General features: G+C 35.5%; 2 protein-coding genes across 7 annotated transcripts; one reads left to right on the top strand and one right to left on the bottom strand.

Annotated features, from left to right (window-relative positions):
- Positions 1-309: 309 nt before the first annotated feature.
- On the bottom strand, positions 310-13,687 carry LOC142339623 (uncharacterized). Of its 5 annotated transcripts, none has more exons than XM_075389797.1 (10): positions 10,540-11,133; positions 9,912-10,210; positions 4,611-5,472; positions 4,024-4,218; positions 2,965-3,233; positions 2,476-2,605; positions 1,685-1,867; positions 1,132-1,240; positions 1,008-1,054; positions 310-525 (listed from the first exon to the last, which is right to left on the bottom strand). In XM_075389797.1, the coding sequence occupies exons 3-10, from the start codon at positions 5,422-5,424 to the stop codon at positions 401-403; spliced, it is 1,872 nt and encodes a 623-aa protein (XP_075245912.1). In that variant the 5' UTR covers positions 5,425-5,472; positions 9,912-10,210; positions 10,540-11,133; the 3' UTR covers positions 310-400. The 5 variants fall into 5 exon arrangements, with proteins under 5 accessions (XP_075245912.1, XP_075245914.1, XP_075245915.1 ...); XM_075389799.1 differs by having other exon boundaries at positions 9,912-10,189; XM_075389800.1 differs by lacking the exons at positions 9,912-10,210; positions 10,540-11,133 and adding an exon at positions 12,457-13,687.
- A 9,344-nt stretch (positions 13,688-23,031) lies between these two features.
- Positions 23,032-26,124, top strand: LOC142339624 (phosphoglucomutase-1-like). Of its 2 annotated transcripts, none has more exons than XM_075389803.1 (2): positions 23,032-23,277; positions 24,376-26,124. In XM_075389803.1, exons 1-2 carry the CDS (start codon positions 23,062-23,064, stop codon positions 25,834-25,836), a joined length of 1,677 nt encoding a protein of 558 aa, XP_075245918.1. In that variant the 5' UTR covers positions 23,032-23,061; the 3' UTR covers positions 25,837-26,124. The 2 variants fall into 2 exon arrangements, with proteins under 2 accessions (XP_075245918.1, XP_075245917.1); XM_075389802.1 differs by lacking the exon at positions 23,032-23,277 and adding an exon at positions 23,376-23,507.
- Positions 26,125-27,934: the final 1,810 nt, after the last annotated feature.

Genomic DNA, 27,934 nt, shown 5'->3' with positions numbered 1-27,934 from the left:
TATGAAATAGAAATATTAGTGCTAAAAATTTGAGAATTCTGTTCACGTGGAAGGGAAAAGATTCATTTTTGCGTCTATTTTTAGAGCAAATTTTTAGTACCAGCTGTTTCGGGTGCTCTTTCAGCTGCTTTTGATTGTCAACGTTTTTATCCTGGTAATTAAGTGCTATCGTGAATTCGTAAACAATGTTATGTTTAAGTCATTAGGCTACCAGATGCATTAATGTACTTGTTTACAGTAAGCAGCTGCTAAATTTACAACAGATTTTATAAATCTACCGGGACTTCTCTTGTTGTGTCACCAGTTCAATAAGAAAAGTAAAAGTTGTAAATTAATAATTCAACAGACTAAACAACAGGCAATAATTCACTATAAATATATAAAAGTTGTATATTCAAAATTAATATTGCAGGCTTTTTGAGTTCAAATTGTAGTAGGATTTCACATTATTCGCCCACTTGGAAGTTTTAAATGTCGACATTACTGATTTCCACGTTTTCTGTCGAGTTGTGGCGTCTCGTAGCTCTGAAAAAGTTCACAGATAATTGGTTAACTTTTGTTCTTTACTTAAAATCCCCCTCAACACAAGGGAAGACCTTTTGAGAAGCTTTCACTAATTACTAAAAATCTATATACGTCAGTTGAAATGAGTACATCGTGCCTTGATATGAGGAAGTTTAAATGCCAACGCTAAAATATTTGTTATCGTGAAAATGAAATGTTCAAATATTTTGTTAGCGTGAAAAAGCTAATCAGAAATGTCACAAAATGCGGAAGGTATTCTTACGTAACAATTATTTTTTTTTAAAAATATTAAAAGAATATAAAAAATATTATAAAAATATCACTGTTAATCATTATGGAATTATAGTTGCATTATTCTATGTTTAAGTTTGTGATCCTCGGTGCGTTAATCCAGTTAAAAAATATATTTGCTAATTGTAATGCAATTTATTGCTTTATTTGGTCAAAATAATTATTTTTAGGAAAGCTGATGTATTTCTTACTTTCTGGTGACAATAAATCCTCGCATTTTTGGTCCTCGATTTCTTCGCTAAAATCACACAAATTTACCACTTGTCTTCAATTGAGTGAGTTCTCTAATACTTGAAAAATTTTGAGAACTCTTACTTTAATCTGTCTTGCTCAAGAACTTGCACTATTCCGTTCCGCTTCTCGACCACTTGGAGTAGATTCGCTAGAAGTCTCTCTTCTTCGGCTTTCTCAACGTCTGATTTTTCTAAAACAAGATTTTTTGAAGTCTTTCTGAAGTTTTTGAGATTTGAGTCTGTTTGACGCAAGGGCAATACTTCTAGTTCTACGTCAACGTGACTAAATTTAACAGAGAAACGACGCCGCATAAACTGACCCGACTCGACTCAGTTGCAACCTTTATATAGCGAGTATCAATCAGTAGAAATTAAAGCAAAGGTTTCAAAGCTTTAGACGGAGTTCCAATTTCAAAATCTAAATGAGCAGATAAAATGATATTGAGTTGAGGCTAAACGGAGGAAAATTCGTTGAAGCACAATGAACACGTTCATGCTAAATTCTGTTTAGATTTTACCAAACCGTCGAGAGCTTCAACTTTATAAGACAGACTATCGTGTAAACTTTGTTTTTGACGGTAGAATCTTAGATGAACCCAAAGATTTAAGTTTTACACAGTTGTGTATTGGTATACCTTCGATGGTCATCAAGTGTCGCATTTTGTCAGTGATGGCTTCTTGGATCTCCTCGAGTTCCCTTTGATTCAGAATGTGCATGAGTTCATTCTCCCTCCTCACTATCCGGTTCTTAGACCTCACTAGTTCCAGCCACTCACCCAGCAGAACGCTCTCCTCTGAACGAGTCTTAGCACCAGATTCTGAAATCAATCCTTGACCTCAGTTACAAAATAATATTGTGTTGGTCCAAAATGAGTCAAAAATTGCAAATTTTTTATATGTAAGGAATCATGTGATTCGAAGTCGGCGATGATTCGAATTCATTTTGTATGGTTTTGTGGAATGATTTTATGGAATTGTGTTGCGAGGAATCGGGTTTTAATTTTTTAAAAAAGAGTTCTTTGAGGAGGTATTAAACCACTCATAGAAAGAAGAGACTTAAGTGCAATTATAAGAAGCCGAGCAGGTTAATTTGTCGGCAACATATCCTGTTCTCGAGTTGCAGCTATATCATCTTCAATGTCTGCAGGCATAATATTTTCAAGTATTGATACTCTAATATCAATACCAGTTGTTTTTTAAGCAGTATTGCTTTTCAAGTCTTTTGTTTGCGAGTTTAATATTATGCTTTAAAGACTAACTTCAGCTAGTCTCGGTTGAAGTTTTTCTTTCCTAGATTCTCTTGTCGCCTGTTTGAGGTCCTTTTTGTTCGAAAGTGGTCTTATGCTTCTTGTTCTAGTTTTTGATAATGAGAGTATGAAGTATGAATGTTGTTTGTTTATTTGTTTGTTTGTGGTGTTGTTATTACCTTTGCCAATGCAGTGTAGAACCTGTTCAATCTGAGTGCCCTTCATCTGCAGTTCCTTCAGCATCTCCTCCAGCTGATGTAACTCCACGTATATCTGGTGCTCCGGCATGCTCTCCGTCTTTCCATATTTCTACATGCAGTACAGTGAAAATGTATTATATAACACTGGTAGTATATTATATAACACTGTTTATATATTATATAACACTGTTAATATTTAGTTTAACACTGTGACTGGTAATATTCATGCTTGGAATTCAAAGTTATATAAGATACAAGAGATATTGTCCTATTTGCTTTTAGCCAAATTAACGCATTTTTTAATTAAGCAGCTTATTAAAAGGTATAATTTTTAAAGTGGCCATTTTAACCCCCTAAATGATAATGGGGTTTCACTTGTAGGGGTTAATAAACACGAAATAGGTGCAGCGACCTTTCACAGCATGAGTAGCACAGGTACTTTAAAATTGTGGTATAGTAATTAGAGACCTTTGGGTATAAGTGTGCCTTTTCGTATTTGGGCGCCACTCTCGGCTGTTGACTCCTCAGTTGAGGCGAGGGCGAAGTTAGCGAAGAAGATGAGGACTGCTGCAGCTTTTGATGTTGTTGAATCTGTTGTCTACTCTGATTGCTAGCACTGATTGTTTTCCTCCTGGTTGAGTTGCGTTTGCTACCCGATGTAGAACCACTGCTACTGCTGTTAGTTGTATTGCAAGTGCTTGTACTGCTACATGCCGGAGGGCTTATGAAGGAGCATCCTAAATGTGAAATGAACCAGGTTTGTAATCACCCAACTTGTGGCATATCAAGCTAAGAAAGTTGCTACTTCAGCAGAGCTTTGGTGCAACGGTAGCATGCCTGGCCGAGGTTCTGGAGATAGTAGGTTCGAGTCCTCTAAGCTCTAAATCTTTAGCAGTATATGGAGTTAGCTAATACCACAGTTGGGTTGTTACAGGATCATGTGTTGTCAACAACTTATTTATGAGAGCGCAAAGTTTGAGAGCGAAATTTGAGTCAGCAGATATTGAAATTGGGTCTTGGAGGCAACAAAAATTCAAATTTTAAAATCAATTTGAATGTAAAATGTTTCAGATCATTGTTTTTATAAGAGGCATCGATATTATTTAGTGTCTTTCTTCTTGCGCATGTGTCTGTTACCGAGGTCAGGATTACGATGATATATAGTTATGTTCTCGAGATTTTTTAAATTATTTTGACCTATTCAATATTAGAGCAATTAGGCATTGGAGTACGCGAAACGCAGAGAGCATTACTTATGATCATTGCTAACGCAGCTTATCATTTCGTACTCTTTTGATCCCACATAGGAAACATGAAACTTCTTTGTTGAAATAGTCCTACTGCCTAGTTTACAGAGTCTCTAAGGGCAGGGCGTGTGGGTTTAAATACCCCGTTGCCTGTCCACTTTGATCATGTTTGTACGAGTCAATATTTAAGTTTTTTTTGTACTTGCTGTTACTTATTTGGTACTTGATCAAAGAAATAAATTCTTTAACAAGGTTGTTCAATTGATTGGAAGATGCTCACCTTGTAATATTGGGTTGTCCTCGTAGAACCCGTCGAGACTGTTGTAAGTGAGTGTGGACTCTTGTGTGTCTGAGAGGGTGCACCCATCGTCCAAGTAGATGTTAAGTTGGGACAGGGAAGAGGCGGACGAAGTGGGGGGAGAAAAACAGGGAGACGTGATGATGGTTGGGTCGTTGTTATTACGAATTGGGGGATCTAAACAATAGTTTTGGCTGACATCTGAGATGTATTTGTAGTTCCTGGTAAATCGCCTTCATCTATGAAATCAAGCACTTTCGGATTTGAATTAACTTTGGTCACGATCATTTTTAAAGTTGTGATATTTTCATATCAAGTACCACAGACCGCTAAGGCATGGCCCGCGAGACATGGCAAAATGTGCTTATCACGTTTTTGCAAGCTAATGCAAGTGGAGTTTTATTTCTGTGGGTTTTTCCTGTCAAAAATTTAATGGAATTTTTGGTGTTTTTTCCTGAAACGGACAATGGCATCAGTTTTCTGAGAAGTTTGGAGAATACATGATGATTATAGTTAGTTATAATTTATTTGGAAGCAAATTGATCTTCAGGAGACCTAAAAAAACTTACCTTCGCTGTTGAGAGCTTCAACACTGTCGCATTCAATGTAAGATATCCGTCGGTTGTTATTCTGATTGACTCCGATTGGTCTGATAATCACTTCATTGCTACACTCTAGGCCACTAAAATTATTGTTCGCTTCTTTCATTGGACTACAGTTCAGAGAGTTCCCTAATTTTTTGGCTGGCGTGGGTGTTGTTTCTTCAATTCTAAAGCGACCTTTGTAACGTGAGTCAGAACTAGAACTCTGGTAAGTTGACGCGTAGTGGTCAAAGGACAGCAAATCTATGGAATTTGGTCGTGGCATCTTTTTCGGTTGTCCGTTGGCAGTTGTTGTTGTTTCTGAGACAAGATCTTGATCGTTTGACGACAAAGACGTATTTTTATTGTTCTCTGTGACGTTACTTGTTTGCGGTTGTTGTTGATGCTTGGGACTTGGGTCTGTTGACTTTTTCTGATGTTCGGGACTGTTTGAATTATCACCCCACGAATGCATCATAAAAAGCGGGTTCATACACGCCTCTAATTGCTCCGGTGAGTCAGCTTCGTCGCATTGCTCCGATTCCGATTTGCGGCTCCTAGGAGCTGGCGAGGAAAAGGACAATAAGGGATTACTTGGGTCTCCGAAATCGATTGAATCTGATTTTGAAATGGCGTCTTCGAAGACTCCGCTGTCGTCAGTCAAAACTGAGTTCCGGTTCGATATCGAAAGGTTGCCCATGATTCGGGATCCTCCAAAAAATGTTCCGGGACTACTGCAGACTTGGTTTGAGGTCGAGTCAATGAAAGCTTGATGGTTCTCCATATATGAATATCGTTCCATTTTGAATGCTCCTTTTTGTTCTGATTTTCTCAATTATCCGCTGTCGATCTATAATTTAAAATTTGATTGTTTAGATAGAATTTTAAACGAGTCAAAGAAAGGTAATTCTTGTTTGGTTGTATTAGTAGTAAAATCAATATCGAGCTAATTAAGAAATTCCAGTCCGTATTCAGATGTACTTTTGCGTTGTTTCAGTGTATAACACGCATTTAATAATACAATAAATGAAAGTTGAAAAGCGCAGATCGAATTCAAGTTTGCTACTGAGGATAAATTTTGTTCAAAGAAAAGCCTCAAGTTGCAAATTTACCTAATTAGCAAACATTAATCACGATTGTAGGCCGTACCAAAAATTGGAACAAAAAGTGCCGTTTGTGAGAGAAAAAGATGAAATAAATAATTCCAAAGGCAATGTATATTTGCAGTCGAATGTCAGATGACTAGAGGCCTTTTGCTGAATTTTGAACAGTAATCTCCGTCCTATCCAAGGATTTTTCATCCGCTTTCAATTTGGAGAAAATATTATAAACGCAAAATTCAATGTATTACATATACGCATGTATGTAGCGAGGAATGAGCTAGCAATTGAACGCTGGAGCAACGTAAAATATCCCAGTTTTTCCTGTTATATTTTTTGCTGTGGAGTGATCAAATGCTTTAGACTATCTAGCGCTGTTAGTCTGCGCGTTTTTTTTTTTCACTGTATTTTTTTCACGGTGCTCCCAGGTAGGGAGCGAATAAAAACCGCAAAATTTTCAGGGGATTTTTCAACCAGTGTAGCGATGTTGTATTTTCAGTTTCTCTTTATATGAGTTGGAAAAAATGAGGGAAGAGAGAGATAATATAACCGAAGTAAAAATGCGTGAAATATTGTGGAGCGCAGGTGAAAATACTATTTGCTTCTCCTTGTGTTGTTCTCAGGCTATTGTTATTTGTTTCCCCCTTTTAGTGGGAAGCAGCAAAAATTACAACATATGATTTGTATTTATTTATTTTTCCTTCCTTACCTCCCGTGAATTGCACGTGAATAACTAGTGGAAAAAATATATTTTTGCACATGTGTGTGAACTGAACTAACGACTGCTGAAGTGAACTAAACTAACACGGCTGAACACATTCTGTACTTGTGGTGAATGTGAAGGCAATTTTGAAGGGCTCTGATGTTTTTCAAAATAGCCTTGCAGATTTTGGAAAACGAGAGGTAAATTAGCCAGTTTTTCCCAGGAGAAGGGGTATATTTTGGTATACTAATAGCGTCTGGGAATTGATCGAGCTGCTTTGAATAAATGCAAAGTAACACGGGGGGTTGTACTGCAAATATTAAGACGGGCAAACATTGGCGAATTGGATTTATTTACATTGTTTTAAATCGAAGAATTGTCTGTAAGAAAGTTGTCTGAGCTCTTTCAAATGAAAAGCTACAGCAGGCCTTCAAACAAGCGATGAAATTGGACCGGGTATTTATTTCACAGGAATGCGAAATTGCTTCAAAATACGAAATATTTCTTGCACGCTTCAATTGGTCGTAAAGTTAATCACGTCAAACAGGACCTGAAAACATTTCCTGTGGTTTGTGTTTATAGAACATTTATGGAGCAGAGGGCTATAAAGTGGATAAAAAGGCTAAGGCTTGGAAGGATTTCAGGAAAGCTAACTACTATTTGCTGTCATATGCTTCATTGTGTAATTGATCTTAGTGATTTTCAATCACCCCTTTCCCCCAAGAGCTTTTAAGGTGTTTATTGAGCGTGCCTAATGTAATGTGAATACGCTGTCCCAGTTAAAAGTAAAGTAAAAGCCTGTTCTGAACATTCGGAACTCAAAATTTGATCAATTTGTAAAATGGGACTAAATTTTGCGCCATTTGAAAGTAGTTCAAATTTTACTATGGCTGTCTGTATTTGATGTCGAGTATGGTCGAAAATGCTAGTATGGTTAAGAATGATAAAATTTGCAAATAAATGTATTTGGTCTAGTAGACCAAAAATGAAGGTTTAAGTCATAGATTTTGACTTCTAGGTCTTTTTATGACTGTTGTATATTTATGATTTAGTTGTACGCCATTTTATGTCGGCTTTTATTGTACGTAAAGATAAGGAAGAGTAACTTAAGTTCAAGGATTTTTGACGCCAAGTTTTACACAATTTTCTGGTTTGTTGGGTATGATTTCTGCCTGTGTAGACACGACCATGCTTGAGCTTTGTTTACTGATGTATGAAGACATGTATTTATGTCTGTTTGTTTATAATTTGGCGTTGAAGTGGTGCATGCTGTTTTTGTTTACTTTTTTGAACCCTGCACTCCAAAGCAGCACTGGAAACAAAATGAAATAGTTTGCTGTCATTTGATTTTATTTGTATTGTCATACTTTGAGATGCTGTTAACGACTATTTTTATGTAACTGGCGTTCTTTTTAAAGCCTTTAGAAAGACTTTTAGCGTTAAAAAAATATGATTTCTGATTGAAACACAATTTATTCAACCTGTGAACTTGCGATTTGTGAGTCAGCTCTTGTTCAAAACTATGTTGTTTTTGAAATCTTTCGTTTAATTTAAAACGGAACTCTATTACTGCCGGACTGGGAGCCGAGATGCCAAATTTATGGTCGAATTTTTTCAATGGCAATTTCCTTATTCTTCAAATGTCTCCTATTTGTGTTCACTTGTTGCATTTGTACATAAGAGTCAAAAATGGGTCTTACATTTAAGAATATAAGCGTAAAAAGTTCAAGTTCATTTTTTAATTATGAAGCTTTCAGTGTTCAGTCACTCTGACCTCATTCTGTTTCATCTCTTCATATGTGCTAACGAACCATATTGTTTTGGTTCTTGTTTTTATTGCAAACTTAATGCAATTGTCCTACATTTTTTCAACTTAAGCAAAGCTCGTTTAACTGTAAATTTTCGCATAAATACACAAATTGAATATAAGTATTGCGACAAATGAGCATGCGTCGAATGAGCAGAGTCGAGAATGAAGTTTACTATTTATACATCGTTGAGAGAACTTTTGAATTTTTAATCGCATTGCTTTTTTAAATTTCTGCTTAAATAAAGGTGCTTAAAATATTTTATTTTTCAATCAAAAACTGTTGATTTCATGCTGAAAAATACGGCCATTAAATTTGCAAAAGAGAGCTTAAAAATGCCCAAATGACTGAGTGAAAAATGCCCTGAAAAATGACTGAGTGACTTTTTATAATAAAAATTCAGGCTAGTCAGGTCAAATTTCCATGATAGTCTGTTGTGTGCAAATTGCTAAATGATGGTGATATAGATAGAAAAAAATTCAGAGGATTTGTGTAGATGTAAATTCGCTGAGATCAAGAAGGAAAATCTATTAGAAGGAAAAATTCCACTTTCAAGCCCAAATATTTCCTTGAAAACCGTTTTTTATAGGAATGGTTTTCGGATTTAAATCTGTGTTTGATCAAACTTAATAGTTATGTAATGATGAAAGCTACTTCTTGATGTACAAGCGGATGAGTTTACCTGTTGCGACTGAAAAGAGGCAAATAGTAGTTGAAAAGAATCCCAATCCTAATCAATGAGATCTTGAATGTAGTTTTTGTGATATTGTTTTAAAACTACTTATCCAAACAGACAGATTGTGATGACGTCTCAAGTTACCCTTTTCTCTGACTTTTGGAGAGACAACAGTTGAACAGAAAGAAGTACTTCGCTGACTTTTTATTAGTCCGATGTCAAAAAATCTTTGCTACACATCTTCTGCTCAAAAAATGCTAGTGTTTTCTTTTACACCAACGATTAAACATCGTGAAAAAATTTGCCCTGATAAATAAGATTTTTCGCCATACTTACTCATTATTGTAAGAATGGCGAAAAATCTTATTTATCGTTCATGCTTACAATGATTTCGAGTCGGTCTGTCAGAAAGCAAGTTGCCGAAAAAAAAATGCGATGCCGGCATGTAATTAATGAAAATAAAAATAGCGAGGTAAATAAGCTCAGAAATCGGGTTCAATGTGATGGTTTAAAATTAAATTTTCATATCTTTTTACTTGCTCAGCAAGGTCTGAAATGATTTAAGACAAAACCAAGAGTAAAAGCTTTAGGCGCTTAGCAATTTAGCCGCAATCTTAATACCCCGGACTATCTTAGTTCTCTAGCCGTTCTGCCACATATGTTTGTGATTTCTGTAAAAATGTGCTAGAAAATCGACTTTTTGAAAATAGAGAGTATTGACAAAAAACTTAAAATAGGATTTTGGTTTTTAGCGCATGTTAATAGTAACTTGCGATGATTATGGTTATCAAAAATAGTAGTATCCAACGAAAGTATCATTATATTGAAAAGCGGTTATTTTTTTATTAGTCGCATGACTTGTGGTTGATTGCTTTTTTGACGTCAACTAAATCCGGATATTTTGATAGGTTTTGAATTGCTGCCAGAATTTGTGTTTTTAAAGTCGTCTTGTTTCTTAGGAATTGAAATTTGAGGGTGAAAGTGTGTTTGAAAGAGACTTACCTTTTGAATGTGAAGCTTTGTGTCCTGCAGAACAGAGAGAATTACAAATATCGATGTTGCAATGTGGTAATGGTGCTAATTGTAACTTGAAAGGAGGGATAGTGGGTTGCAATTATCCCTATACGAATGGAAGGCAACTGTTGGTTCGTTTGATTGGCTTCCTGTTTTCTCCTCTTCAAACAAATACTAGACCAGGAGCCACAAAAGGAAGCAACGATTCATATTGTTCAAAGTATTACATGTTTTTGTTTGTGTACCAAGAGCTGACTTTTCATTCACTCACAGCTCCCAAAGTTAACCTTTCCCAGAAAGCAGAAGTTTTTTTTCGGGAGGTCCAAAATCAAAAATTTTTATCAAGTGATCAAAATCCTTGTTTATAATATAGGAATGAAATCAAAAATTGATATTACATATTGAAATCCTTGTGAAATGTTTTTAAAGCTCTCTTTTTTTCAAATTAGGTAGCAGGCTTTTCTACAAAATCAAAAAGTGGAATCGAAAATCCTTTCAAAAAATCTTACACAAATGGAGTTCTATGATGCTTGAATTTTGCCATCTTCTAATTTCGTGTACGCTTCGGGGAAGGTTACGATTTATTTGGAGCTTTGAGGCAATAAATTTTGATTACTTTTTCGGGTTTAGATTCTATTCTGGGATATGACTGTTCGGAGCTGAGAAAAATCTCCTCTATCTGTCTAACTATAAGGTTGAAAAATGAAGTAACAAACCAATACTACATGGAGTAGTGTATTATTTTCTGCTTATAGAGTTGACTAGCCCGACCACCAATATAGATAGTAGATTGTGGCCTGTATTAAGGTAGGCAGGTATGGGAAAGGATAATGCGTGTAAGACTACATTAAAGGAAATTCAATTCTCTCTACCGCGCACAATTGGGGAAAACTAAGCTGGGATAATCTCAAATTAGCTTATACCATCAAACTATTTAGTCATGCGCTTACTTCCTTTCCATATCCCAAATACACGCAATACATTGACACGAACTCTCAATAAAACGTATCTTCACAATACTCGGTTTAATCAAAATGTGATTGTTATTTGCAGAGGTCGATTTGATAGGAATTGGAAAAAAAACAGTAAATTATCGATTTTTACAATAGTCTTCCTCAGATTAATGTCTCGGTAATTTTTCCATCTTGTATTGTTAATAAGCGTAAGTATGCAGACTGATATTTCGTTAGCTGATGTGTATTATCATCATACGTATATCTATCTATCTAACTATCTATCTGCATTTGAAATAAGAGGAGGCTTTTATTTCCATCTATTCAATACATTATGATGGGTAGTGGTTGTTGCATTTTATTACGCGTAACCATGTATGGTATGACGTTTATAAAACGACTGAATTGCTTCCTTGGTAATAATTCCCCCAAAAATTGCCACTCCAAAACAATAGGAAACAATTGCACCCAACCCCCACGGCAACCCCCCCCCCCCCTCCCTGCACGCACACAACACACGTACATTAAGATACATGTAACAATTGCAACCGAGCCTTGCCCCCCACCACCCCACAAAAATGTAAAAAGGAAAGAAAAGCGCGTGTATCTTTTTTGTTACTGGTGTACAATTCAATCAATAAGCTGGTTGGTGCGGCTGGTGTGTTCAAATGTTGGTGGCTTTCCTACCGGGAGAAGCCTTTGTTGATTGCGCGAGCACCCTCTAAGTTGAATTGTGTGCGTGTGACGCCTAAGTGGCATTTAGACAGGAAGAAAGTTTTCCTTTTTAGCTCCTGGAAATTTGCAGTGTGAATTGGGGAAACTGCTGATAAGGAAGTGTATTTGTGAACAGACTGTCGATATACTTCGTGGATAACGAATGAATTGAAAGGTGCTAAAAATGTCAGGAAAGGGGGTTGAAGAAGGGGGGGGGGGGGGTAATGAACTGTGTGAACCTTCAGTTTCCTTCATTATTTTAGATTTGAAGAGTGAGAATTGAGAGTGCTCTTAGAGATCAAGGTTGCTCAGATCTTAAGAATAGTTTCTTGGCCTTGGTAATTCAAAGGTTTTATCCCTCCAGCTCAATTTAACCGTCTGGTAATTTTTCTACCATCGAAAAATGACGGCAAGGGTAAATCATGTGCAAAAATTAGAGCGATTATCAAACAAGTTTTGGTGATTAATGAACATGGATTTAATTGCGCTTTTATTTTAGCGAGAGCTATGTAGGCTTTCAGCTTTTTGTAAACTAACTCCAAAATGTATCTTACATGATATTACAGGAAGCAAAGAAGTAGACATTAAAATGCTTTTATGATGTAAGCAATTTTCTGCACCCTTAAAAGTCTTTTTAAGTGTCTAATAATAGGTTTTCAATTTGAGTTAGCAAATGTTATAGTCTAGTCGGGGCTCTAAAAATAACTCTCCAGCAGAAAATAATACGCACAGTTTAACATTCTTTTCTGGTGAAATCAAATTTGATACTCCGAAAAAGAGCTAATTTGTCTTAACTAAATTATCCTCAGTTATGGAAACCAAAATAGCATCAAAACCAAAATAGCTCTGAAAAATTTAGCAATTACCTGGTTTTGAGGAAGATCTTGAATATCAAGTGTTGTTTAGGTGTCTTGGAGGTCAAGTAATCGAATCAAAGTGTTGGTCAGGTAACGTAAAAAGTGGCACAAAGTTGCCGCAGAGGTAGCAATAATTTTCAGTTTCGGGCCAATTACGACCAAACAGAAAGGGCGCTGTTATGACTGCCAGTTGCGAGTTTATTAAAACCAGAAGCCCCCCAGTCTGATTCGAAAAGGGGTCTGGTTTATTTTGACAGTTGGCTGTTTGTTTTGGTTGAGACAAACTATACGTGCAATGGTTCTGGTCCAAAATTGTGGTATAAATTGCACTTACGTTACTTCGTTATACCCTTTGTCTAACTTTGAGATTTCGCCCGCGAGCTATGCTATCTGAAAATGGAGAGCAATTTTGAAAACGAAAATAGCGATATACGTGGTAACTATTCACGCGCTGGTTATGTTATGAATGTAAAGGTATAGCGTGTTAGTAACTGAACAAATAAATTGAGTGTGTTTTCGCCTTGGGCTGAAATTTGCGCCCGTGATTGTGCCCTAGCTATCAGATTGAGGCACACAAGGGTAAATAGCCCTTGTGTGCCTCAATTAGATTTTGAAACAGTGTTGTGTTGGTTGTAGCGTGGTAAAGATATTAAGCTGGACACACCAGGAATTTGGAGAATTGAGAGCGTGAGAATTTCATTGATTTGAAGTATTGTGTTTATTGTATTTGTTAGTTGTATTCGATTAGAAGTGCCAATTGGGTGCACAGCGGTCTTTTTGGGCTCCATATTTTCTGTTATAGGTTCATTTAACCTTCACATTTATTTTATATCTCTGAAATTTTGCTTTTAACTTTTTGAAACACTAACGGATTTTGATTTTAACTTTTTGAAACTTAATCAATCCCTAACTTTATAATAATCTTCGGCTGTTGGAAATGTAAAATGTCGGTATTTTTTTTGGTTTCTCATTTTGAGCCAGGGAAAAATTTTAGAATGGAATGCTACTTATTGTGGAGTGTTTTGGGCAAAATCTGAGCCGTTGGGCGATTTTTCATTCAGGAAATCAGTTCTGAACTACTTTATATACTAGAGAGGGCTTCCTTTAAATTCCGCTGTGGGTTCTAAATTGGGCAATGAAAAGGGGAATCAAAGACGATAATATTGCGGTGACACTAATTTGATCACGAATTGCCCCAAGCGAGAGCTGTGTTGGTTTAGTTGGCTTTGAAGGCACGCTAATTTGTAGGTAGAATAGGCTGTGCCTTTTGAGGGGGAGGGGTGTGTAAGAATTGGGTTCGGTTAGGGTTAAATTATAATTTTGGGTTGGGCTTGCCGGTGTCTGATCAGGCATTTCAAAACCGTGCTTAACAGAAAGGCTTGAATTTGTGAGCTGCTAGGCTTTCTTTTCAGTCTATAAAATCTATTTTATAATGGACCATACAAAGGCTGAGCTGGGCACTGGGCTGCATAAATTATGCTAATTTTATTTTGGGCAGCTAAAAGTTAATTACCGGTTAGAAATTTAAATTTGTTATCCCTGGTAAAATAGAGATTTTTTGAATAAGTATTTGGGTTTAAATTGGTAATTTGCATATAAATTGGTGTTTTGGGTTGTATTTGTGACTGCGTTTCTCTGAAGTGAATAGAGTTCAAAGTTGATCAGAGGGAAAGTTTACTGAGGCTATCTGTGCTTTTAGTGGTTATTGGTGCAATTTGACATTATGTGTGGTATATATATCCCCTTCCCCGTTTTTTCTCAATATACTACTTCAAGTGCTTCATTTATTGTGAAAGCTTTGTTTCTCATTGTCAAGCTATTTAAAAAAAACATGTCGAAGGATATTCAATTATCAAGTTGGCAGCAGGCATTGAGCTCCTGCAAGGCGTTTTACATTTTCTGATATCTGCTTGACAAATTGAGATATGTTTGGGCAGATATAAAAGCTTTGACAAATTTTTAATTCTGAAAATTTGAAAATGGCGATATGTCCGTATACTCTTTCAATTCGGCGCGGAATTTTTTTCTCGGTGGCCGTTCTTGATTTGTTCAATGCGTAGTCTATGTCAACAATTGCATTTTATAATACACAAGCGCCTAGAAGTTGGTAAGTTGGCGGTACCTAATATCACCAAAGCTTTCAAAAAAAGCAATTCTGATTTTTTGTTTGATTTTTATACCTGTCATTTTGTTTAACGACTAATTTTGCGTCCCCGTTTAATATTTTGACAAACTGAGTTTTGTTAGGGAGATTAACTTGTTTTGGGAATAGTTTATCAGTACAGGGGAATTTGATGAGTTTCAGACCCTATGCTGACTCTGGACATTTCATTATGAGAATGAGTCTTCGTTATTTTAAATGACAATACCCCCAGAGCGCTTGAAATGATGCTCACAGGTGTGAAAAAGGTCTCACGTCAATTAAAAGTTTTGCTGTTTCTTGCTGAATCTGTTTAAAGAATTGTAGCAAGTATTGTTCCCATTTTTCGTCAATATGTTTTACTGTTTATACTTAGCAGATGTGAAAACGACCCTGTTAATCTTATAAAATCGCGATTGAGAGCTAAATTGTTGTACGATTTGATTGCGTCAGTTTTCAGCCCACTTCTATTGAGCTCTTATTTGTTCACCGCATCAATAAAATAGCTTTTTACTTTTTGTGGGCAGTTCAAATCTCCGCTCATTCTGCTCAGTTCTTTTTTAATTGACAGCTTCTCTGCAAATATATTCAACTAAAAAGAGTCAAGATACAGACGAAAACAAAATAGAAACTACCAGCATATTTTACTAGCAGCCATGTTATAATGGTTGATGTTAACCTTTTCATTTTTTACTTGTTCTAAGTTATAATACTAAATTGTAATACTAATTTGTTTAAGTAATTGTCTTTTTTTTCTCCCATTGAGAAACGGGATTAGGTCTACGTGTCAGAATCAACCAATTTCCTCATTCAATTTTTCCAATAGAGCTTTTGGTGTTGTTTAAAAAAACTCTGTAAAGACACTGGATCTTTTTCTTCTCTTCTGTGTCCATTCAGTTGAGGTCATAGCCTATCGATAAAGTTCTTTTTGCGGCATCAGTTGTCGCTGGTACAAGAGTAAATGAATTTTTGTTCCGACCCTCTTGAGGGGGGAGGAACTATATACTCAACTGGGTTTTTTTTTGTTCCGTGAATTTTCGCCGCTCGATATATTCATCGTAGAGAGTTGAGACTGGTATCATTAGAAAGCTCGTCCAGCGTAGAATATGGAATTAAAAAGATTTTTTTAATTTTCGTTTTCTACAGGGAGTTATCGAGGCTTGAACTTCTGAGAAAAGAAGAGTGAATTCACGTTGTTTTTATTCACATTTTCCGGAATTTTTGCCTAAATTTTCGTCAATTTTGCTAAAATTTGTTATAATTTTTAAGAATAGTGTCGTTGATTTTATTTTTGAAGACGAACAAGCATTTTTGATTGTTTTGATTTAATTTTTTGGTCAAAAAATCTGGATAAACATTTCAAAATTTAGCCTTTTTCATCAACAACAGCACGAAATAAGCTACTTTAGTCCACTTTGATTAAATTTGCCTACAGTACACCCCCAAACAACACTCATACAATCTTTGTAGACTCAGAGGGGGGCTATTTCTACTTCAGAGTCCGCAGAGAGTGCCTTGTAGTTAAAACTTTGCCGTTTTTTGCTAACTTTACTCGTTGATTATCAAAAATGCAAAATTTTGAGTTTCAACTCAGAAATTATCTATATCTACAACATTCGAAAAATCAATTGTTCTTAACGGACAATAAGTATTAACAGGGGTAGTTTTGGGCCATTCTTGGACTGTTACAATCCAAAAAGAAATCGGGTTGTAATCAGTCGGTCTTTTTTTTTTAAAAAAAAAGACTATTTTTTAATAATAAAGAACAGAACATATCAAATCAAAGCTCAGGAGTGATAGGTCCAACCAATTCGCTTGCTAAACAGCTCCAGGCTAATGCATTTAGTTTTTTAATTGAAAGTTTCTGGTCGTTTCTTTTTTAAAAATAATTGACTTTTCAATAAATAATGGCTTAATTAACTTTTCCTTTATTTTTTTCTTAATTTGTTCAACTTCCAGCTTAGTGTCAGCAAAAAAAGACTGCTTCTTCTTTCTACTGAGTTAACATTTATTCTCGGTTGCAGTTTTAAGCCTGAAATTATTGTTTTCTGGCTTTGATACTACAAGATTTTAGATTTTTGTTTGTTTTGATATTTGCCAGTTTTTCACGTTTTCTAATTTTGTCACATTATCACATTATTGACAGTTCTCATGTCACCTTATTAGCATTCAAATTAAAGCACAATTGAACATATTAAAATCCTGAAAGATATAAATCATCGTTTTAATGGCCTCGACGCCTCTTTCTTGAAGAAATCAATTGAATTTTTTAATTTTGTCTTAACTGTCATTTATACTTTGTCGTTTCGGTCGTATGAAATTTCCTGTATAGTGATAGCTTTCATTGGCTTTTAATGGAAGAATAGAAAAACCGATATTCTGATATTAGCAGATAGCTGATGGCTTTTATGACTTTCAAACCCATCGTTTTCCAAAATTAAAAAAAAACTTTTTTAACTTCGCAATTTTGTTCTTTTTATGTTTCTTTTTGTTACCTAGTCTCGTTAGTTGATTACAGGTCAAATATGACATTATGGGTGTCAAGGGAATAAAAGGGATTGGTGTCCCAAAATCTTTAAAGATTTTGTTATGACCTTACTGGCTTCGACACCGCTTTTTCACAAAAAAAAATTAAATTAGTTTGATTTTTGTCATATTTGACGTTCTTTTTGTAGATGCAAGAAATATTCTGGATAATTACAGATCTCGAGGGTTTCCTTTTCATGAAAAAACGACAATATTTAAATAGCTCTTTCTGTAATTAATGCCTTTCATGACATTGAATGTAATTTTGTTTCGAAAAAAAAATTAAAAGTATTACATGCTTTTGCACTTCGCTTTTTTGTCTACTTGTTACCTAGTCTTACTAATGAATGGCCACGTACTACATTATAGCTGTTTGAAGAAGGCGCAATCAAATATATTTTGAGTGCCAAAATTTGGCTTGACGGTTTTGACAGCGTTTTCTGGTAAGTTTCAATTGAAATTTTGTTTGTTTGTTGTTCTTTTTAGCCGCTCTAAAAAATGAATAAGGTCAGGTCCTATTGCCCTTCTATAGAAGCAGTGGTAATCGCAAATTTGTGGTAATATTAATTTATTCCTAATGGTATTTATTACTTTGAAGTTAATTGTTTCAAAAAAATAAGTTAATTTTTTTTACTTTTCTGTTTTTGTTCTTTGTATAATTGTTACCAAACCTTTTTATGGACTGGTCGCATATGTTTTCTGGTGATTTATAAGTTATTTTTGTTTAGTTTCAGGTTTATCTGACGGTATGTTGACTTTGTTATTAAATTTAGTTTTTAAGAGGGACAAATTTTTTGATGTAATTAATGTTTGTTGTTGTTGTTGTTTGATTTTGCTGTTCGTTTTGACTCGCTTTCTTAATATTGACATATTACAGCAATCTAATGCATCAATTTTTACTCCAATGAGTTATTTGTTTTGGAGGTTATCTTATCGTTCATACTGAATTTTTTGAAAAAGACTTGGGCTTTTTTGGGATTCGCAAAAAATAATTTTTGGGTTTTTCTATCTGTTCCTCATTTGGTAGACAATTATGCCAAAATTGTGGACGGGCGGGGTCGGAACCTTATGTGCCATTGCACATTACCGAGCCGCCTTGTATCTTTTTAAAATAGTTCATTATATTTTTATATTCTACGATACACTGGTTCAAAAATTACTGCCAAAGCAAAATTCGGAGACTTGCAGTTTTTTCGTCTTGATTCATATTGCAACATGAGATTTTTTAAATCTAAGCCTTTAATGAGGTCAATTAAAAGAGAGTCCCCCCTCCCTAAAAGGGTATTCGGTCAACTCCTATGCAGCAAGTTAACTCCTATATACATTTATAAATCCTGACAGTAGTCAAAAATAAAAGCATCGAAAGAGAAAGACAAGCAGCAGAATTCAAAGCGTTTAAAACCGTCTAGCAGCTGAATTAGACTTTCGATGAGATTCGATCTTTGTTTACTCAGATTTCGAAATAAATGTTGATTTGAATTAGAAAGGGTAGTAGGTAATCCTAGTCTCGAGTTTATTAAATACTAATTCCTTAAGTCGTCTGTGCCTTAATTGCAAGCGGTCAGGTAACTTCTCTCGCGGACATTTTTGCCTCCCAGATAAATTGTCATTTTTATTCTAAAGCGCGGTGAACAAATTTTAACTAGTTCTAACTGAATTGACGTATAGAATACCTTTTATGATTAGCGTAAGCCGTGTTTTGCAGACGAATTCTAATCAAAATTCCATTTATTTTAAAATTCTGATATTAAGTTCAGTTCTGATTACCATTTCATTCCGTTCAAAATTTAATCCGTGGGTGATGCGTTTTTTGTCCTTCATATTTATGTGCTATCCTCTCAGCTACCTCTCTTTCTCGTGATCGCTGGGGAAAATGTCAAAAAATGGGCGAATTTTACTACATGGCTTGTCAAATTAGCTGCGCTGTATTTTTAGGGAGTAAAACATAGTTCTACTAGGCTAACATATTTTTCTCCAGATGAAATTTGTGACGTTTTGTGTCTGTATGTCAGCTAAGAATAGACTATGTATAATGGCAAGCATTGTGTGTTTTTTATGCGTTGATGAAAAGCGATTTAATTTAGATGATTCTGAATTTAGAATGACAGAATTAAGTTGCGCTTGACAGAAAATTACCACTGCCATTTAAATGGCATTTAGTTTCAACTGGAAAAATTAGGAGCCTAGATTTAGATTTTGGGGTAAGGTAAGGTTATATGATGGGTAAATTTAAAATGTGTATTAGTTTCTGTAATTAAAGACACGAACCGTGAAATGTAATTAAAAAGTAGCAGTTACTTATTTTTGATTGGAAACTTTAAGCTGAACTAGGAAGGATTTGAGTTATGGGAGAATTTAATTATCAGCTGTTCTCGAGAGAAAGAAAAGCTCATTGTTAAGGAAAAGTTGAAATATCTGCTGGGAAGGAGCAATTCGTTTAGAATTTTTTAAATTCATTAATTGCTCTTGAACACAGTTCATAGCAATTATTGTTAACGGTTACATGACAATTTACCCAATTCCATTTTACCCAATGCCAATTTACCCTACGCCATTTTACCCAACCTGCCATTTTACCCAATGCCATTTTACCCAATACCCTTACCCAATGCTCTTTGATCTTTTTGTTCAATTATCCGATAGCTGTCGCCATTAGCAGTCGCTATTACAAGGATGGTTTAAAATGGTGTGGACAATATAATCCCATGTTCGGTTGTGATAGTTTCATATCAAGTCCAACAGACCATTTAATTATATAGTCCGCTAATTCCATGTTCGGTTGTGATAGTTTCATATCAAAACCCACGGGCCATTTATTTTCTAGTCGGCTAAATAGTCGTTCTGGTTAATGTAGCAATGAGTAAATTGGGTAAGTTGGCATTGGGTAAAATGGCAGGTTGGGTAAAATGGCATTGGGTAAAATGGAATTGGGTAAATTGTCCTGACACCATTGTAAACGTGTGTCTTTTTTTAATGCAAATCTTTCGCTTGACAATTTTGCGCTTTTCTTCTAGAACATTCTTTGACTTTTCAAGTGACTTTTTTACGCTTCCGTTCATCATTTTTGAGTCATTTCTAATGCTCCGAAGTTGCTAATATAAAATTGGTTACAGCATAGCAAAATTGACTCGTAGCGCAGTGGTTAGTGAGGGTGGCCACGGCTCAAGAGGTCAGGGTCAGTGGTTCGAATCACGGTGGGGTCAAAGTTTTTTGCATCCATAAAAAATTGATCTAGGCTACAGGCCCTGAATTAATTTGCCTCGCCTGTCGTTCAAGAGCAATTCTTCCGACATTTATCGGTTTATGTTTTATTATTTAACTACGAAATGACATTGAAATAATACAGTCAGAAAGAAAATTTGAGCTAGGCCAGAACGATACACAATGCGCTTGTTGTGATCATGTCGCCTGATCTGGTTTTTTTATTCAGTCAATTTTGGCCAATTGATATATTAATCCTAGAGTGTTGTGAGTAGTATAATCAGAAAACCCGTCCTGCTTAGAAACATAAAATTAAAAATATTTTTTGAATTTCGTCTTTTGCCAAATTCAAAAAAAAAAACGAAATTCTCTGTCAAATTACAAATTATATGTCAAAAAAGTTAAATTTTGTGAATTGTTTTAGGATAACAGATAGCATTAAGTTGCTGAACAATTCGATCCAAAAAAAATTGCTAACATTCCCGCAAAATTTTCCACATTTGAGCCTTTTTTCCATCAAAAAGGTAATTCTGGTTTTTGTGTCTTGATTTATTATCTCAATTCACACCAAAATGTTTTGTTTTAGTAAATGTTACATTTATTTCTGTACCTAAAGTAAGCAAAGAGTGTTTTCGTGATTAGATATTTGTGATTACATGACAATTTACCCAATTCCAGTTTACCCAATGCCATTATACACAACCTACTTTTTTACCCAATGCTATTTTACCCAATAGCAACTTACCCAATGTTCTTTGATCTTTTCGTTCAATTATCCGATTACAATTTAGCAGCGGCTATTAGAAGGATATTTTAAAATTTTTATGTGGACAAATAATCCTATGTGCGTCTGTGATAGTTTCATATGAAGTCCCACGAGCCATTGAATTATATAGTCGGTTAAATAGTCGTTCTAATAGATTTAGCAATAAGGTAAATTGGGTAAGTTGGCAATGGGTAAAATAGCAGGTTGGGTAAATGGCATTGGGTAAATTTTCCTGACACCGATATTTGTATAAGCGATATCTACAAAATGCACTATAGTGCTCTGATAGAGTGGCAGTGAAAAAAGTACCAGTCATCGAGACTTTTAATCTGAGTTAGTTGTTTGCAATATAAAAGTAATCGCTCAAGGTTAATCTATGCACAGCTTTCGACGCGTATTTTGAAAGACATGACTTTTTAGTTTGCCATACTTTCGTAAGGCCTTATGGTATGTGGTACAGTTTGTTTTCAGTACATCATGTTCAAAATGAAACCGAAACAGATGCGTGTCATAGAAACACCATTTTTTAAAAGTTGAAAATTCGTTAAAAAATCTCACTCTTTTTTCTTTTTATGAAAAGCATTGTTGAGTTTTAATGTTTTAAATATTTGATTTCTATTCAGAAGATCATCCTGAATTCTTCTGTAGTTAGATTTTATGCAAAGGGCGGTGACCTGAGAGGTCGACTGCCTCCATTATGGTTACATCTTACATTATATTCCAATCAATAAGCGCCATTGGGGAGAGGTCACCACAAAACATGACACTCGAAAAGTCATGAAGTTTAACGTAAAATTTAACTTAGTTGAGCTCAAAAATCTTCTAGTTTGACCCTTTTCAGTAAATTGTTTATGTTTTCATCTCCTTTTTCGTCAACATTTCCATTTAGAGGAGCTTAATCGAACAGTAAAAGACAATCAGTGATGCAGAGAAATGAAAATCTAAGAGTATTATTGAATTAAAAGAGATAAAAAATGGCAATTCTAACAAACTCACCCTTAGTGAAGACATAAGTTGTTAATTGTACTGAAATCTGACTAACAAACGGAATGAAATTAAAGTCCAAAAGTGACTGTGACAGTGGCTGAAATGAGACAAGAGCGTAATGTACTGACTGTTTTCTTTAAAGTCAGTCAAGTAAATTGAGCGTTTAAAGTGTGTTTGTTAGAAGTCGTGTCTATTTTGAGTTATTGTTATCTGAAGCTCGCTTAACCGTAAAAATTAGTCATTAAGTTGTTTGATCCAGTTGTATAATTATAGTAATATCGGTTAATGTTTGTAAATTTTTACTTATTTGCTCTAGTTTTCACCCATATTTTCGGATATGAATTCTTCCCGAAGTATGCGTATAGAAGTGATTGTGGATGTGAGGCAAATAAACAAAAAGTTGAAACACGTCTGATATTAAGGGACTTACGATTAAAGCTATTATGTCCTTAAATAAATAGCCGAAATTTAATTTGCTATAAATATAGCGTATGAATGGAATGAGTAACTAAATTTCTATCGGGTGAATGAATGAAAACTTGGCATTGAGGGCGACCTGAAATTGACCTTGAAATTATTATTGAATCAAAAGCTGCAAAGCTGGCATGTATGCAAAATATTCTCCAAATAATCGAAGCATAATTACCCCTGAAGATTTCTCAACTTTTCTGAGATTTGTGAAATCAAGATTTATAATTTTCGTTTTTTTTTCAAATTCTAGCTTTATTCAGTGGTAAATTGTAGCCCAGTGTATCAGCAAAACTTTTGTTCGCTGAAATTCCACAGAAAACGGTGAATGAAAAAATAACGATGGTTATAATAAAAACTTCGCGCCGAATTGTGTTCATGAAATGTTTAGAAATTCAAAAATAAGAACAGATGTTTTTGTCATAATAACTAATTGTGTTCTCTTGTATTTATTATAAAGTGGACATTTTTGAATATTGAAAGAATATTTTGTTGAAAATTGATTTGACATTTTCAGAATTTGAATATGCCATTGTCTGTCCAAACTGTGTCCACGAGTGCATTTAGTGACCAGAAGCCGGGAACCAGCGGTCTAAGGAAGAAAGTTAAGGTGTTCCAGCAAACCAACTACCTCGAGAATTTCGTGCAGTCCACTTTCAACGCAGTCGGAGAGGCAACGATTAGAAATGGGCACTTAGTATTGGGCGGTGATGGTCGCTTCTTCAACAATCATGCCATTGAGGTAAGTTTGAACTTGGGCAACTCGAATGATCTTGGGTATGCGTGAGGCTCTGATAACGAATTGAAGAGATCATATTTAGCAATTAAACATATCGCAAAAGAATAAGCAATTGAATAGATAGCCGGAATTGAGGAGTCCGAGATTTCAACGCAGTCGGAGAGGCAACGATTAGAAATGGGCACTTAGTATTGGGCGGTGATGGTCGCTTCTTCAACAATCATGCCATTGAGGTAAGTTTGAACTTGGGCAACTCGAATGATCTTGGGTATGCGTGAGGCTCTGATAACGAATTGAAGAGATCATATTTAGCAATTAAACATATCGCAAAAGAATAAGCAATTGAATAGATAGCCGGAATTGAGGTTAAACAAACTTGTGTCAGTATGTTTTGTGTTTGCTCTAGTTTGCGCCGCATCCTTTGGTTATCAGGTTGTGTAGGATTTATTTCTTCTCAATAAAAATCGGTAAAGTATAACATCCTGGCCAGTTTTGACTTTCACAGTCCACTTACATTAGTTCTAATTTTGGCTAAAGTCAACATACCATAAGTGGCTTCAAAAGAGGACTGAGTATAAAAGAGGACTAAGTCTACTTAACAGTAAGAAAGCTTAGTAAGAACTGTTGTAGTAGAAATTTGTAAGATCATACCATTTCACAAGGAGTCAAATCTCGCAATGAACATAGAATTTGCACTGTTTTTCAACGTATTTAATTGCTCTTGAACGAAGTTCATAGCAATTATTGTAAACGTGTTGGTCTTTTTTATGCAAATTTTTCGCTGGACCGTTTTTGCGCTTTTCTTCTAGAACGTTCTTTGATTTTTCAATTGACTTTTTCGCTTTCGTTCTTCATTTTTGAGTGATCTCTATTGTTCTCACTCCGAACTTAAGCTTGATGCTAAAATGAAAACGATTTCAGCATAGCAACAAGCAAGGGATTGATAGCCGAGTGAGCAGTGCTTCTGGTGAGGGGCCGGGAGGTCAATGGTTGGAATCCCGGCGTGGTTACAAATGTTTCCACCCGCATGTCATTCGAGAAGAATTCTTCCGACATTAGTCGTTTTATGTTTTGTATATATCAACGTGTTTTTTTTTCTAGGTCATCATCAAAATGTGCGCTGCCAATGGTGTTCAAAAGGTCACAGTGGGTCAAAATGGAATTCTATCAACCCCAGCAGTATCTGCAACAATTAGGAAGCTGAATGCATCAGCAGGAGGAATAATTCTGACCGCTAGTCACAACCCGGGAGGGCCCGAAAATGATTTCGGTATCAAGTACAATATGACAAACGGAGGCCCTGCGCCTGAAAGAATCACTAGCGCTATTTTTGCAGAATCAAAAATAATAACTGATTACAAAATATGTCCAGATATGGACGTGGATGTGACCAAAATCGGAAGCACAATATTTGAAATCGCTTCTGGCGCCAAGTTTGAACTTGAAGTTGTTGATAGCTGTGATGTTTACGTATCATTGATGAAGGAAATTTTTAACTTTGAACAAATTGAATCCTTTTTGAAAAACTTCAAACTCAATATTGATTGCTTGAACGGTGTTACGGGTCCGTATGCGAAAAGGATCTTTGTCACGGAACTGAAATGCGATGTGAAGAGCGTCGTCAACTCGGAACCCCTCGAAGACTTCGGAGGTCTCCATCCAGACCCGAACTTGACCTATGCCAAAAGTCTACTTGATGTAATGAAACTTGGACAGCATGATTTTGGAGCGGCGTTTGATGGTGATGGAGATCGAAATATGATACTGGGCAAAAGTGGGTTTTTTGTGAACCCGAATGATTCCTTAGCTGTTATTGCCGCCAATCAAGACTCCATACCCTACTTCAAAGGAAAATCTAGTGGGTTTGCTAGGTCAATGCCTACAGGTGCTGCTGTCGACTTAGTCGCGGCTAAGGAACAGAAGAAATGTTTTGAAGTTCCAACTGGTTGGAAATTTTTCGGAAACTTGATGGACGCAGGTCTGATCAACCTTTGTGGCGAAGAGAGTTTCGGAACTGGTTCAGATCATATTCGAGAAAAAGACGGAATCTGGGCGGCTTTGGCATGGCTGCAAATCTTAGCCGATCAAAATGCAGAACGTCAGTCGGTCGAGAAGGTCGTGAGAAACCATTGGAGTGAATTTGGAAGAAATTTCTTCACCAGATACGATTATGAAGAGGTCGAATCGGCTGCAGGTGCTAAATTAATGTCAACAGTCGAAAAACAGTTGGCAACGTTGAAGGATCAGCAATTCGAAGCGTGTGGCGTTAATTATACTGTATCCTTAGCCGATAACTTCTCTTATAAAGATCCGGTTGATGGGAGTTTGACTGAGAAACAAGGTTTGAGAATCGTTATGTCGGATGGATCTCGAATCATTTTTCGGCTAAGTGGTACAGGGAGCAGTGGAGCTACAATTAGGCTGTACGTTGATTGCTATTCAAATGATGCTGCCTTATTTGATAAAGATTCTCAGGTTTTGAAACCTCTAATTGAAATTGCATTGAAGATTTCTGATCTAGTTGCGATTACTGGTCGCACAGATCCTTCAGTTATTACATGAGCTTGACTATGATTAGTATTGTGCTGCAAACGTTGAATATTAACCTGTAACTTATATTCAGTAGTGTAAATAACTACTTGTCCTTTGCTGATTTTAGGAAGTGACTTCTATGATGCGGTATTGTTAGTTTGGACTCATGCACACTAGTAAATTTGCAATAACCAAGATTTGTAATGTGAAATTTATAGTTTTCTATTAAAGGCTTTTGGTGCTACATTAAGATTTATACTCAAAGTGAAATACTGTCTCGTTGCAGTTTAAAGTAATTAATTAACCAAATATAAATGACTTTAGTTTCCGCTTACTGAGTCGTGACGGAGTTCATAATTAGTTTTCGTTTTTTTTCAAAAGTACGATTTTCTCACGCCATTTTAAATTTTCCGCTCAAACCGGGCAATTTTTTTAAGCAAAACGAGATTTTAAAATCGCTATATTAGTGATGAAACAAAAATGAAAATTGAAACTTCTATGTTCCAGTTTTGTATATAATCTTAAAAAATGATATAAAAATGGCTACTTGGCTCTGTTTACAATCAGTTCTGCTAAAAATTGATGACAGGCTTTTTAAATATTTGCTCAAAGCTCAGCAAACAATTCATGATAGCTCAATGGCACGATTTTTGTGGTGGTTTTCGCTAGTGTTTTTTTTCGAATATTAGTGTTATCTGAAAGTTTATCGTGGCCTCTAAGCACTGCTTTCTTCCAAGAAGTGCAGACCGAGCGAACACTAGAGCGATGTTTTGATATTGCTTGACTGATATATTTACCATTTTAGAACATTTGAAGGCAAGACTACTAAATCCTCTAAAACATTGTTTCAATTAAAAAAAAAACCTCTATTAAATTTTAACTTCGGATGATTTTTCAGAACTTGAAACTGCATTCAAGTTCGGTAACTAGCAAATTTTCGTGTCCGTGACGGCAAGGCTTCGCATTTTTTGCGAGAATTTATAACTCAAGAAAAGCGTGAAATGCGTCGAAGAGTTCTTTTTTAGAAAAGGAGGAAATGTAGAAATATCTTCATAATCTTTGATGATAATCTCAGCAATATTTGAAACCGTCCATTATTGGAAATATCGGATAACTGAGTCAATTGGACGATTTTTTTATTGATGTCCTTTCGAAGGTCCTGCATCAATTCAATTCAGATTGATTTTCAAAGAGAAGAGAACGCCATTAAACTTCGTAAACTCCTGTTGCCTATAACAGACATTCTGATGATAAATTTAGGTGACTGCGAGATACTGAAATATAAGACTAAGAGCGCAGTGGAAACTGTCTAAGAGAGCAGTGGAAACATTTTATTTGCTATTCAAACCAAGAGGCTCGGTAATGTGCGTTGTCACATAATGTTCCGACCCCGCTCATCCACATTTTTGGCCTAATTGTCTACCAAATGATGAAGGGATAAAACTTTCAAAAATTCAAGTTTTTTCGAAAATAACTGCCGTATTAATAAAAAAACTGCGTCCAACTCAAATCTCAGTGGACTAAAGATGCAGCTTTAGAGGGCCGAGGAGATTTGCCAGTAGTAAGAATACGAGACAAGACAAACAACAAATTCAAACAACAAACATTAATAACTTCCAAAACTCGATGTCTTTTGTAGAAAAACTTAATAAAGGCTGATTAGCGTCAGATAAAACATAAACTTAACAAGATTACTAGTACATTTTTCATCAGTAGAAAAGATATGGAACCAGTCCTTAATGAGATTCGGTAACAAGTGGACAAAAAACAACAAAAGCGGCTCACTTAAAAATTAGGCTCATGTTATTTTGAAAGCAAGTGGTTACAAAGAGATGAAAATCATGAGACATAAACTGAAATACGATCATTTATAACTCCATGAGATAAGGCATTGGGACATGTCATCATTAAGATTTTTTTTACGACTACAAAAAAAAGATATATTTTGCCTATTTGTAAGGAATGTTAGGTTGCGCGTTTTTTGAACGCCAATAAAGTGGTATGTGACTACTCATTAATGAGTCTAGGTAGCAAGTTGACAAAAAAGAGAAGTTAGAAACAACGTTTGTATTTTTCGAAAACAATTAATTCAATGGTCATGAAAATCTTTAGCTATAAATTGCAATCA

The sequence above is a fragment of the Convolutriloba macropyga genome, chromosome 5 (assembly GCF_964194025.1).
Source record: "Convolutriloba macropyga chromosome 5, txConMacr16.3, whole genome shotgun sequence".
NCBI classification, from domain to species: Eukaryota; Metazoa; Xenacoelomorpha; order Acoela; family Convolutidae; genus Convolutriloba; species Convolutriloba macropyga.
The sequence above is the reverse complement of the archived record's forward strand: the minus strand, read 5'-3'. Positions and strand labels throughout refer to the sequence as shown.

What these genes read in the sequence shown, in the direction of transcription:
- LOC142339623 (XM_075389800.1), bottom strand. Translation starts at nt 5,424, where the DNA reads ATGGAACGATATTCATATATGGAGAACCATCAAGCTTTCATTGACTCG. An exon ending in TCTACACTGCATTGGCAAAG is followed by an intron (nt 1,868 to 2,475) that starts GTAATAACAACA and finishes GATTGATTTCAG; the next exon opens with AATCTGGTGCTAAGACTCGT. An exon ending in GGATTTATTGTCACCAGAAA is followed by an intron (nt 526 to 1,007) that starts GTAAGAAATACA and finishes GAACTTTTTCAG; the next exon opens with AGCTACGAGACGCCACAACT.
- LOC142339624 (XM_075389803.1), top strand. Translation starts at nt 23,062, where the DNA reads ATGCCATTGTCTGTCCAAACTGTGTCCACGAGTGCATTTAGTGACCAG. An exon ending in TCAACAATCATGCCATTGAG is followed by an intron (nt 23,278 to 24,375) that starts GTAAGTTTGAAC and finishes TTTTTTTTCTAG; the next exon opens with GTCATCATCAAAATGTGCGC.